The sequence below is a fragment of the Lampris incognitus genome, chromosome 18 (assembly GCF_029633865.1).
Source record: "Lampris incognitus isolate fLamInc1 chromosome 18, fLamInc1.hap2, whole genome shotgun sequence".
Lineage (NCBI taxonomy): Eukaryota > Metazoa > Chordata > Actinopteri > Lampriformes > Lampridae > Lampris > Lampris incognitus.
Window position 1 is genome coordinate 35242419 of NC_079228.1, and position 13358 is coordinate 35255776.

The 13358-nt window shown below is 46.5% G+C and overlaps 1 protein-coding gene across 2 annotated transcripts; it reads left to right on the forward strand.

Moving 5' to 3' along the window:
• The first annotated feature begins 1841 nt into the window (after nucleotides 1–1841).
• Nucleotides 1842–7684, forward strand: LOC130129111 (zinc finger protein OZF-like). 2 transcript variants are annotated; one of them, XM_056298909.1, is made up of 2 exons: nucleotides 1842–2091; nucleotides 5672–7684. In XM_056298909.1, exons 1-2 carry the CDS (start codon nucleotides 1881–1883, stop codon nucleotides 7117–7119), a joined length of 1659 nt encoding a protein of 552 aa, XP_056154884.1. In that variant the 5' UTR covers nucleotides 1842–1880; the 3' UTR covers nucleotides 7120–7684. The 2 variants fall into 2 exon arrangements, with proteins under 2 accessions (XP_056154884.1, XP_056154885.1); XM_056298910.1 differs by lacking the exon at nucleotides 1842–2091 and adding an exon at nucleotides 2338–2569.
• The last annotated feature ends 5674 nt before the right edge of the window (nucleotides 7685–13358 follow it).

Consider the following 13358-nt stretch of genomic DNA (forward strand, 5'->3'; position numbering starts at 1 on the left):
ACTACTACCACTACTACTACCACCACCACTACTACCACTACTACTACTACCACTACTACTACTACCACCACTTCTACTACTACTGCTACCACTACTACTACTACTACCACTACTACTACTACCACCACTACTACCACTACTACTACTACTACCACCACCACCACTACTACTACTACCACCACCACTACTACTACTACCACCACCACTACTACTACTACGACTACTACCACCACCACTACTACTACTACTCCTACTACCACCACTACTACTACTACTACCACCACCACTACTACCACTACTACTACTTTCGGCTGCTCCCGTTAGGGGTCGCCACAGCGGATCATCCGTTTCCATTTCTCCCTGTCTTCTGCATCTTCCTCTGTCACACCTTATTACGACCTATATACTTGCGTTTAAAAGTTAAGCGACCTCTAGCGGTCGTGTAAATAACGTCTAAATAACGTGCCTGCGAATGAGGCCAACGGGTCTAAGTTAAGCAGAATGAAGTATAAAGTGTAGCATGTCCTCATATGAGGCCGCAGGGTCTCACGTTATTCATAGGTAAACACACTGCCAGTAGCAATCTTAGTTGCTATACTGGACGGCGAAACAACACAAAAACGCACTGATTCCATACCCTGTTGTTCACAAATCGTTTTTATCACTACTTACCTTTATTAGCCTGTCTGCGAGGCGTTGTAAAAACGATGTCAACAAGCAGATAAAAAACCCACAATGCACAGAGGCGAAAGGTATCTGTGGCATACCCCCTGCCGCCGGTAGGGGCGCTAAACTTAGGAAACGCTCCCGTGGGCCGTATTAGTAGAGGGTAAAAACAAATGACCTATGTGGTCGTGTGGGTTGGAGCGATAATGAGTCTGGTTCATGAATCAGTTCACTGCACAAACATACACATATTACTACAGTTACAAGATATATACAATTAGATGATGCATATACACGTGCGCCTTCTTTTAACGTCTGTGCACTGGATTTATGACTGAGTCATAAATATGTAACAAAACATAATATATATTCAGTAACTTTCAGATATATGTAACAAAACAGAATTCTTATGCAGTAACTTTCAGATATATGTAACAAAACAGAATATGTGTTCAGTAACTTTCAGATATATGTAACAAAACAGAATATGTATTCAGTAACTTTCAGATATATGCAACAAAACAGAATATGTATTCAGTAACGTTCAGATATATGTAACAAAACAGAATATGTATTCAGTAACTTTCAGATATATGTAACAACAGAATTTTTATGCAGTAACTTTTAACAATGCAAACGGGAGCGAGATCTCTTATTAAAATACAACAAATTACACTTGTGAAACAGATGTAATTAGAGGAAAAAAGTCCCGTTGTCCTTTATAGTTCAGGTAGATAAAGGTCTCAGTCACATTTGAGTAAAATAATCCAATTTCTATAAATGTCATAGGATCTTTTTTTTTAAAGATATTTTATTTTCACGGAGCCCTTGCAATTACACCACGGACCACTAGGGGTCCGCGGACCCCCGGTTGAGAAACACTGGATATCCACGGTGAATTCAGGGGAGAGGAAGAAGCCCAATACCACGACTGTAAGTCCAGAGGACTCCCCTCGTTGCTTTCGTCCGTGTATTGTCGCCTTGTCTCACGGGGACGCTCGTCCAACCCGCGTTCCCGTGTAACTGTTCCGCCGAGCGGGTCAGACGGCTCCGCTTTACGTCCTCCGGTCCTGCAGGGGGGGGGGGGGGCGGGTCGCCATCTTCCACGCTCCGGACGAGACGCGGACACGTTGACCCGGAAGCGGAAGTGAGTCGCGCCGTGAGTTTGTTTTACGCCGCGTGCGAGAAGGTGGAGAGCGCGAGCAGAGAAGAGGATGTGGGATAGTCACGCGCTCAGGGCGGCGGTGCACGAGCGGATGCGCGCAGCCGGCGAAGAGATCCTGCGGCTGGTCGACGGCAAGGATGCGCACGCGCACCGCGTGCTGCGACGGCGGCTGCGCGCGGCGGCGGAGGAGCTGTGCGACCTGTTCGAGGAGCAGCACCGCCGCCGCCTCCCGCAGCCGGAAGTCCGCCTGGACAGAACAGGTGGGTGCGGACTGGTCGGAGGTGGAGGAGGAGTTCAACTTCACCGCCGACAGGGAAGGGACGTCACGCTTATCCCGAATTTCAGCCGGAGCTTCTTTCACACTCTTTCTACTTCTTTCTTCTGTGTGTGTGTGTGTGTGTGTGTGTGTGTGTGTGTGTGTGTGTGCGTGTGTGTGTGTGTGTGTGTGTGTGTGTGTGTGTGTGTGTGTGTATGTCTGTGTGTGTGTGTGTGTGTACACAAGGCGGTAGTTTCACTGGCAAAGACCGGCAGCACAACAACCCCGCGTCAACTTCATGGTGTTTCCACTTCAACCCATAACAAACGCAGTGGTCGGCGCGGTAGCCTCACAGTCGCAAGGTCGTGGGTTCGAGCCCCCGGGGGTAGTCCAACCTTGGGGGTCGTCCTCTGGGTGGAGTTTGCATGTTCTCCCCGTGTCTGTGTGGGTTTCCTCCCACAGTCCAAAGACATGCAGGTCAGGTGAATGGGCCGTACTGAAGTACCCCTGTGTGTGGGTGGGGGGGGGGTGTGGGGGGGGGCTGTGCTGGCCTGGCGGCTTGTCCAGGATGTCTCCTTGCCTGCACAAGCCTGTTTCATGCCATAAGCATGAAACAGGCTTGTGCTGTCTCATAAAGAATTTACTTGACTCACTGGATTATTTGCTCCTTATTTGTTGAGCACTTTCCCTACCACTATTTATTTTAACAAAGTTATATATATATATATATATATATAACTTATTGGTTGACAAACTGAAAAATTGATAACTGGGAAAGAACGTTTAAAAGGCAGCAATTTTTGATGATTTTTCGTTTGTACTCAGCATCCGGTGCCTCTCATCTCAGTGTCCAACAGTAGTCTTATATATATATATATATATATATATATATATATATATATTGGTTGACAAACTGAAAAATTGATAACTGGGAAAGAACGTTAAAAGGCAGCAATTTTTGATGATTTTTCGCTTGTGCTCAGCATCTGGTGCCTCTCATCTCAGTGTCCAACCATAGTCAGCCAGCAGTGACGCATTGCAGTGTCCACGATGCCTCTTTTCCATGGCCACAATGTCCTGGTGAAACCTCTCACCGTATTCGTCCCTGATACCAAGATCAGCAGGGAAGAAGTCCCAAGTGTGAATGCAGAAAGTGAATTTTCAATTGCACTTAGTGGTTTTGTGTGCTTTAAGCATGTTGTCAAGCAGCTCATTGTAGTTTGGTATCTGTAGTTGCTAAGGAAATTCTCAACAACCTCTTTAAATGCCTTCCATGCTGTTTTCTATCTCCCTGTCACTGATGACCAGTCTGATTTGTGGACCAACAACAACGCCTTCCTTAATCCTGGCGTCAGTAACTCTTGGAAACATCTGTCTCAAATAGTGAAATCCATCACCTTCTTTGTTCATTGCTTTCACAAAATTTTTCATCCACCCCAGTTTTATATGAAGAGGAGGCAGAAATATCTTTGTTGGGTCGACAAGTGGTTTATGTGCCACACTTCTCTGCTCTGGAATGAAATGCTTATGGAGCGGCCAGTTCTTTTTAATGTAATGTGACTCTTTAGCTCGGCTTGCCCATTCACACAGGAAACAACAGTACTTTGTATACCCGAGCTGCATTCCTAGTAGCAGTGCCAATACTTTTAGATCACCACAGATGTTCCAGACGTCATTGTTGTACTGTATGTGTTTAAATAACAACAACCTTCAATAATGAGTAACCTACAATAACAGTTCCATGTTATGGTAGGTTTCTTTCACGTGTACTGTATAGCTAATGGGTACTGAAGTGTGGACATTGCCATTGTGTAACAGGACAGCTTTCAGGCGTAACTTTGACGGATCTATAAACAGACACCATTGTTGTGGGTCATGCACACAACCCAAAGCCATGAGCAACCCATCAATGTCAGTGCAGAAACGGAGGGTGTCAACCCGCGTAAAGAAGTTTGTCAAATGGTCTCGATGCTTCTGAAAGATAGAAGTTGTTGTACCTGGTGACAGCAAACCCCATCCTTGCAGTCTTGAAGCAAAGTATTTCTGCTTTAGCTTTTGTGTCCCTGACCAGGTCATTTCATTCTGGCTGTGTTATCAGATGAGGATAACCAGTCATAAAGGGTTCAACATCTGGATCCGTGTCATTTTCCACATCTGGTTCATGCGTTGTGGCGTCTTCATCTGCCTCATCTAGCCTCCATGTCTCTGGTGGCTTTGGTGCTGGCAAACTGTCATGTGGCACTGGTCTCATGGCTGGAGGCAGATTTGGGTGTTCAATAAATGTCTTATTTCTAGTAGAGGAGCCAGATACGTTGGTCAGACAGAAGTAACAGTCCGTCACGTGATCCTTCTGTTCTCGCCATATCATCGGGACTGCAAATGGTACTGACTTCTGAGTACCTCTGAGCCAAGCTCTCAGGTTGACTGCACATGTTGCACAACACATGTGAGGAGCCGAGGGTTTCTCTTGGTCGCCGATTTTACATCGGAAGTAGAGCTCATAGGCTTTCTTAATAAGTGCAGTCGTGGTGCGTCTTTGAGCCTTAAGCGTACACTCGCCACAGACATAACAGAATGTATCACAGCTGTTGCAACCTTGACGAGACATTTCTGCTGTATTAAATCTTCCCGAGGACAATAAATCCTGTTGTTAAATATACTATTGCCTGAAGAACATGTGCATCGACATGCGTCCAAACAGCATCTGTAAATGTGAGCAGCTTTTATAGCCGGTCTGCCAGCATCTATCCTGACAACAGCTGCATAGCACCTACACCAAGTGCATGCACAGGCATGCTTGGACTGACCGAAACAGCTTGCTTTGTGGGGGCAATATACTAGTAGAATTAAAATATGACAGGAAATCACAAAAATAGGTTGCATCTACAAAACGGCATGTGATAGGACATTTTTAAGGGGGTTTTTGTGATCAGCAGCCCCAAAATCCATAAAATACACCCAAAAGTGTTCAGGAAACAAAATCTTCATTGTCCAGTGGGGGGATTTGGGGTTGTTTATATTTTTAAGGTCAGAGTTGTCAGATAGTCTACATACTGTAAGGACAGGAGAGAAGATAAAGCACATAAGGCCAATTAGAAGTCATGACAGGTTTTGCGTTGATCTCCCCGTGATAAGATATTTCAAAGCTGCATTAAGCTATTTTTTTCGAACAGCGATATCAAACGACTCCCTGTAACGTTAAAGTAGTGCTGGTACTGCCGACTGCATTGGAAATCAGCACGGCAGTCTACAGTTTTCCTTCGCCGGAGATAGACTTCAACTTTTATCTTCACTGTCGATATGATCTGCCCCCGGCCCCCTCCGTAACACTACCGTCTGACATCTAGTGGCCAGAAAATCACTTGATACAGCTTGAAGGGTTTTTTTGGTCCCGTCTGAATTTTGGGCCACCCTCTCTGAGGTTGGCCTTCCTTAATATCCCACTTGGGAATTGGAGGAATACAAGTGCATTTCTGTGGATTCATATAGTTTATTAGCAGCAGTGGATTCGTGTAGGTTCCGTGTCTACATATCATTACGTTGTAGATTTCTGTTCTAACTCCCGGCCCTCCTTTAACCCGCAGAACCCTCGGAACGGGAAGAGTTTGGAATTCCACCCGGTAACTCGGCAAGCCGGCACGTACCAGAGCCAGCCACAGAGGAACCTTGGGGATTCCCACCCCTCGGAGATCCAGACACCAACAGTGATCATCAGTCCCTTCCTTCAGTCAACACTGAAGTTCAGACGGACAGCCCTGATGACCTGGACAGTGTTGATGATTGTAGGGAGACCGGAGGATGTCTGGGTCTGAGGACAAAGAGGAGAAAGGCATTGAAAGGATACGGACTCCGCATCAAGAATCGACAGAGACGACCCGGCCCGGTGGTCTGTCACATCTGTACAGTTTGTGGAAAGTCCTTCCAGGGAAAAGGCTTCCTGTTGAAGCATGTGTTGAAGACATGCTCCAAGGACCCAGAGAGCCGCTGTGGCGTGTGTGGGGAATGTTTCAGGTCTATAGAGGAGCTGGACCTCCACCTCCAGAAACACAGAGAAACCAGCAAGACCTGCACCTTCTGTGGGAAAACGTTTCGGTCCATTCTGGCCCAGGAACTCCACGTCAGGCACCACACGGGGGAGAAACCGTACAGCTGCGAGTTCTGCAGCAAAACGTTCAGTCAGAAGGGGAACATGGCCTCGCACATGCGTGTCCACATCGCAGAAAAACCTTTCAAATGCACAAGCTGTGACAAGGCCTTCTACCACTTGGCTTCTTTGGATAGACACCTGAAAGTCCACTCCAGTGAAGGGTCATTCAGGTGTACCCTGTGCGGAGAAGAGTTTGTTAAAGGGCAAAATTTCAAGAGGCACATGAAAAGTCACCCGAGAGAGAGTGGCGGCAGGGTGAAGGCGGGGAATGCAGCTCTGTCTCACAGCTGTAAAGCATGCGGAGAAGGATTTGCTCGGAAGTCCTCTCTGGTGAAACATGTGGAGAGCCATTTGAGGGAACCGGCATGCTGCTGTGGTCTCTGTGGACACCAGTACGAGACCAATGACTTGCTGCTAATGCACCTGCAGTCCCACCGAGAACTGAACCACACCTGCCATATTTGTGGGAAAGGCTTTATATCACATGCAGCGCTGGAAATGCACATGAGAGTCCACACAGGGGAGAAGCCGTACACCTGCAGCATCTGTGGCAAAGCCTTCAATCAGAATGGAAATCTGAAAACACACATGAAAATCCACTCGGGCGAGAGACCCTTTACCTGTGGTATCTGTGGCAAAGGCTTTACCCAGAAACACACTCTGGACACACACGTGAGGTTCCACAAGAAGGAGCGAGTGTACCTCTGCCAGGTCTGTGGTAAAGGCTTCATGCAGGACGTCGACCTGAAGAGACACATTTTAATCCATACGGGCGAGAAGCCGTACCGCTGCCAAGTGTGTGACAAAAGTTTCCAAGCAAAAAGGTCGCTGAACTTGCATGTGAAAGTCCACTTGGGGGAGGTGCCAGGAAAGGACATGGCCTGAGAGTCCACCATTGGGGTTCACCCGGTTGCCAAGCTCATGGGAGAAATCTGTTGGATGCATCCATGAAAGGTGACATACTGCTCCCTGTGGAGGAGACATTAGAGGAACTACAGCAGCCGGTCTCTGATTCACACCTTCAGCCGGAGAGAGGATGCAATGAGCGAGAAACGGCAGACTATGACTGCCATGGATTTGGACCTTTGTTCTAGGTAGCACAGTATAATTAACGGCTGTTTTCCAATAACAAGTAGTTCCTCCTTTATTTGGATTGAGAAATGGATTCTAAACACATGTTGATTCGCTGTGTGTTGAGCCTCAGCAGTCGAGTTAGATTTTAAACAAGTAAAGCATGACTTAATGTTTGACTATTTTTGATAGGAATTAGCATGGCTAGCTCCGTCCTAAATAGCCTGCTCTGTGTCTGGTACTGGGGATAATGCAGTCGTAGGTTTTGTACCAGCACCAGCTGATCAGGCCCGTTTTAACCCCGGCAGCGGACACCGAGCAGACTGCTCTTCTAAAACAAATCAACTTGTCAATGCCAAACTAGATTAAACGACAATACAAAGCAACAGTGATGGTGACATCATCATCAACCTCAACTGACGCCTTATGAGGATTTTCCTTTTTTATTGTGAGTGGAGTCACTAAGCCTTTAATTTTTGTTAGTTTTGCTATCATTAATAATGCGCTCATACATTTTTACATCTTTTAGGTTCCCTTCAGGGTCATACTGAAGGCCTTGCTGTTGGCTCCTTGTAGAAAAGGTTTCTTACCTCCAGAAAGTTATTCATAACAAGGCAAGCTGGGTAAATGACATTGGTGTCACCATATTGGAGAAACTAAAATGGCTGCGATAGCAACAGTAACTAAGGGTGGGCAGAGCACAGTGTAGGTCAGTTGACTGGCTAATCATTATTGTGACTAATGACAGAGTTTCTGCTCCTTACTGATCAAACTTCAAGCCAAGCGTTCACTTTGCTCAGGTACATGCACACTAGTCATGTGGTCAAGATAGACCAATGCGGGCATTAATGTGACTTCGGAATGTCATGTTGATTCCTTTATCAAATAGTCTTCTTTACCATGTTGCGGTAGGGGTGTGTGGTTTAGCCTCAGCGAGCCACACCCCCTTCCTCCACTCGCAGCCGAGGCTAAGCCACACACCCCTACCACACACGTCAAGGTCAACATGAAAATAGACAACAAAACTGGGTAACACTTTAGTGTGGGGAACATATTGTCAGTAACAAAAACTTAATTACTAGTGAATTAGTAATGATCAAGATGTCACTTTAGTATGGGGAACATATTCTAAGTAACAACAACTTAATTTACAGTAATTTAACACTATGAACACTTGTAGTTTTGTGTGTTGTTATGTAAGAACAGACCATATTCATTAAGTGTTAGTAAGGGAGAATAACTCTTCTTGTGGTACTACCACCTTATAAAGTCCATACTAAGCGAAGCATATTGAGATGGTGCTACTAATAAGCAATACTTCTGAGGTCATAGAGGGAAAACTCATAGTTAATGGCTCACTGGTTGTATAATAAGGCCATGCAGAATATGGCATTAATAAGCGCTTAATAAAGACCAATGACGAGCCAATATGTTGCTAATTTGCACGCTAATACGCACCTACTTCATGGTGTATATGTTCCCCATACTAAAGTGTTACCCAAAACCAGAGGTGGAAAAACCCGGTCCAGAAAGTAAAAACCCTAACTGTGTCTTTACTCCACCCATGTACTAAACCATCAGATTGCACTGACTGGTTTCCCAAATTAGCTGGTTTAATACATGGATGGAGTAAAGACATGGTTAGGGTTTTTACTTTCTGGACCGGGTTTTTCCACCTCTGCCCAAAACTGAAATGCCTTGATGTCAGAGGTGTAAAAAACCAGGTCCAGAAAGTAAACGTCCAAACCGTGTATTTGCTCCAACCATGTTACTAAACCAGCTGGTTTCATTAGCTAGTTTTCTCTACCCAGTTGAGGAGTGGTGTTGACTGGAGTCTGCTGGTGTAGTGCATGAGTGGAGCAAATACACGGTTTGGACTTTTACTTCCTGGACCTGGTTTTTACACCTCTGCCCAAAACTGAAATGCCTTGATGTCAGAGGTGTAAAAAACCAGGTCCAGAAAGTAAACGTCCAAACCGTGTATTTGCTCCAACCATGTTACTAAGCCAGCTGGTTTCATTAGCTAGTTTTCTCTACCCAGTTGAGGAGTGGTGTTGACTAGAGTCTGCTGGTGTAGTGCATGAGTGGAGCAAATACACGGTTTGGACTTTTACTTCCTGGACCTGGTTTTTACACCTCTGCTTGATGTGTGCTCAATCCTTGGGTTCATTAGTGCGTTTCCCTCCATGTTGGGTTACTTTCCGGGCGCGTGAAAAGCCGCCAGGTTCGGTGACCCGGGCTGTTGTTTGAACAGTACAACCATGAAACTGTGGTGACCCACATCTATATAACTAGAGACATTCACCTAAGAGGACGGTGTACCTTTAAGGGAAGAGGCGAGGGGTCAGATAATGCACTTCCGCTTCCGGTTCAGAGTTCAGTGTCGTTGTGGAATGTATGACATGCAAAGTTGGAGCTAGTAAACTACCTCGACTACGTCTACTCTCACGTCTCCTGTCTCGTTGTTTTCTAACTCCACAAGACGGATCATTCGTGGGCAGAAGGGAAATAGGAACGGTCCTGCTCTGGTGTTTTGCAACAAAACGTAATGAGCGAAACGAAGCAAAGACAGACAGAGAAAAAAAAATGATGCGAGGTGTTTCATGATCACTGTGCCCTGCCATGATCAGAAAGTGTGGGACGAGCTGACATGTATGTGAAATGGATCTTTGTTTTTTGTTATGAGATCTTTTGACAGGACCAACTCAGACCATACGGGAAGAGTGCACTCAGCAGAGTCCAGTTCTTCGCCGGGCGTACCTCCCATTTTCCGGTGCCGGTACTTTTTAATCTTTGGATCATGTCGCTGCCCGATGTGAGTCAACCGTCGACGTGAGTCGCACGTGCACACGGTTGACTCAGATCGGGCAGCGTCCGAGAGCGTCACTCACTGCAACCGTGAGAGGTTATTTATCAATCATACACTCGTGTAAACTACTAATAAGACACGTTAGCCACTAGCTAGCGGGTCTGACCCTTTAGCCGAGCGGTTAGCGATGTCGCCTTGTGGCGCAGTACACCCCCGTGTCGAATCCCGCACCGGGCAAGAAAATAACCGGTTACATTGGTGGCAGCGGCGGGATCCGGAAGTGTGCAGATCCTCAGACGTCTCTTCGGAGCGCGGGAAGAACAAAGCGCGAGGGCACGCTTCCGGGAGAGGGTGACGACTGTAAACTACTAATAAGACACGTTAGCCCCTAGCTAACGGGTCTGACCCTTTAGCCGAGCGGTTAGTGATGTCGCCTTGTGGCGCAGTACACCCCGTATCGAATCCCGCACCGGGCAAGAAAATAACCGGTTACACTCATAACTGCACAAAAAAAAATGTAATCCAGTAATTTGCGAGATTAGCCACGGACAGACACGCGCTCACACGACCACATGCATAATCCTCTCCAGGCTATCTCGTTGGGTCAGAAACACGAGTCTGAATAACCGTTTTTAGAGACATTTAAGTTTTGCTGGGTTTTTTTGTGTGTGCTTTTTTTTTCATGTACTTTGTAAGACTTTTATACTGCAGAAAGTGACTTATCACGAGTGTTTTTTTACACAGTTGAATAAAAGCTCTGCATATAATCAGTGGTGGATCTAGAGATTCTTTCCTGAGGTGGCAAAGGGGTGGCAAGACTGTGTCCTTGCCACCCTGTAGATCCGCGCCTGTGAGGGGGGGAGGGGGGATTCTAAATCGGCGACTTCTGTTTGAGATGAGTTTGGTGCGGGTCTCACTGACCTTCACCATGCATGTACATAAAATATACTTTAAAAACATATTATCTGATTTATAAATGGGGTGGCAACAGGGGTGGCAAGACTGTGTCCCAGATGTGGCAGCTGCCACCCTGTAGATCCGCCCCTGCATATAATAGAGGGGAAACCTGGAGGTTGGTGTTTTGTGTTTGCAAACACTTTTGGCCAACAAGTTTATTTGAACAGTGTAACCTGAACCCGCCTGGAAACTAGACTTCTTTTCAGTTTGACCATTAATCTCCGGTCTCCAAGTAAAAGTCTCTCATGTGTTCTATGTGAGTTTCAGACCATTTTGCGAGTGTGTTGATCATGAACGTGTGTTTCCGCGCCAACTAACACAATTTCAAATATGGCTGCAAGCAGCGATGGCGGGGGCCAGGCAGTCCAAGCACATCCTTGGGAAGGCGACCAGGAGGACTCCATACACCACGTTTGGTGTCAATACACAGCTGGTGTCAGTCAGTTCACGAATTAGTCACGACATTGCGTGCGTGTCTTCTTATCCATGCACGTTACACTACCCCCGCTCCTTCGGGAAGCGCGTCCCCTCGCTTAAAGCATATCAGCTCCTTCACGCCTCAGGGCGCACACGCTTCCAATGGCCTTACGGTCGCTCCATCCCGCTTCTGACACCAATGTAGCGAATTCGGGGGGACAACGCGACCACAGGAACTGCCGCGAACCTGTATCGCCCGCACCGCAGGAGGCATCGCTAACCGCTCGACTAAAGGGTCAGACCCGCCAGCCAGCGGCCAGCGTGTCTACTTATCCATGCACGTTACAATATGTACAAAAGTATTGGGACACTTGATCATTGAATCCAGGTGTTTATTCAGAGCCATTGCCACAGGTGTATAAAATCAAGCAGCTAGCCATGCAGTCTGCATTTGCAAACATTTGTGAGAAAAATGGGTCGTTCTGAAGAGTTAAACAAAGGCAAAAGAAAAGGTTATTTAACTGGAACGTAATTTACCTTGATGTGATTGGTTGAAAAGTGCCGCAGCGTCGGCGGCCAGGGAGTTCAGGGCAGCGTGATTGGTTGAAAAATGCCGCGGTATGAGAAGAGGGCGTGGCGTAGGAGTGCGGGCCTTCGTCCGAGGCGGGTGGTCATGCAGAGACGGGAGGAGCGGGTCTGTAACGGAAGCCGGATGTTTATGTTCTCACATCGAGAGGTTTAGTCGAAAGTAAGTTTAAGTCTGAAAGCGCGGTTGTTGTTAGCGTTCTCTGGAGTTGGCAACTCGAGGACTGTTGAGAATGAGCCGCACTGACTGGCGAAGAGGATTCTTACTGGACAAACTCAAGTTGGAAACGGTCGGACGGTTAGCTTCGGCCGCTAGCCAAACGGTATAGTCGCCGCTTATTCCGTTCGTTTGCCCGACAAGTGGGTGGTATCGACAGCTGGTGCTTGCCAGATCTGTGAGCCGTTTTACAGATCATTTACTTCCCACTGCCCCCCCCCCTGTCCGGAGAAGAGAGGACAGGGACATGGATAGTGTTTACCAGCTGACTGCCTGGACTGGCCTGCTCGGATACTGAACGGACGGTTAACGTCTCCCCTCGGTCGCCATTACTAAAGGTACTTGGCAGTCATTTTGTGAGCGAAGGCGCCATTTTAGTTTGCGGCCGCGCCGAACTCAAGCAGCGATTCAGGCCTGCGACGAGGGTTTTATTTTTTACTTAAATGCCGCCTAAGCGCAACCTAGGTTTGTACGGAAGCCCTAAGCGGCCATGCATTCATACATTTTATTTCCTAAAAAATGTATGAATGCATGGCCGCTTAGGGCTTCCGTAGGTTTATGGTATTTATGGTGTATAATTACAGTTTAAGGTGGGCCCACAAACCTAATTAAAAGGTACCTAAGGTTTATTACGGTGTTTACTGAGAATTTGAAGGTAGTCACGGTGCATTTAAGGTGAAAGTTATACAAGGGTTATTAATCCCAATACTTTTTTTCCCCTTTTTTTCAGTTGAAGTAATTACTGTTCGGAAGGATTTTTGATCATAACCCCTGAAAGTTTTTGTGGTTACTCATTAGAAGCACATTTATTTGGGTTACTTACCGGTATTATTGAGGGGGGGGTTTAAGGGGTATATATTTCCTGTAAAAGAAGGGGCAAAAGAGAGAGCACTTTCATATTACTATTATTTTCAAAGTAAATCATATTTTTATACACACCTGAGTTGTGTGATATCCTTGACCGAAGTGTTTAGCTTACCTGCGGGAATAAGGGGCATTAAGTTAAAAGTTAAAGGAAAAACATGGGATATATACACTCACTGGCCACTTTATTAGGTACACCTTGCT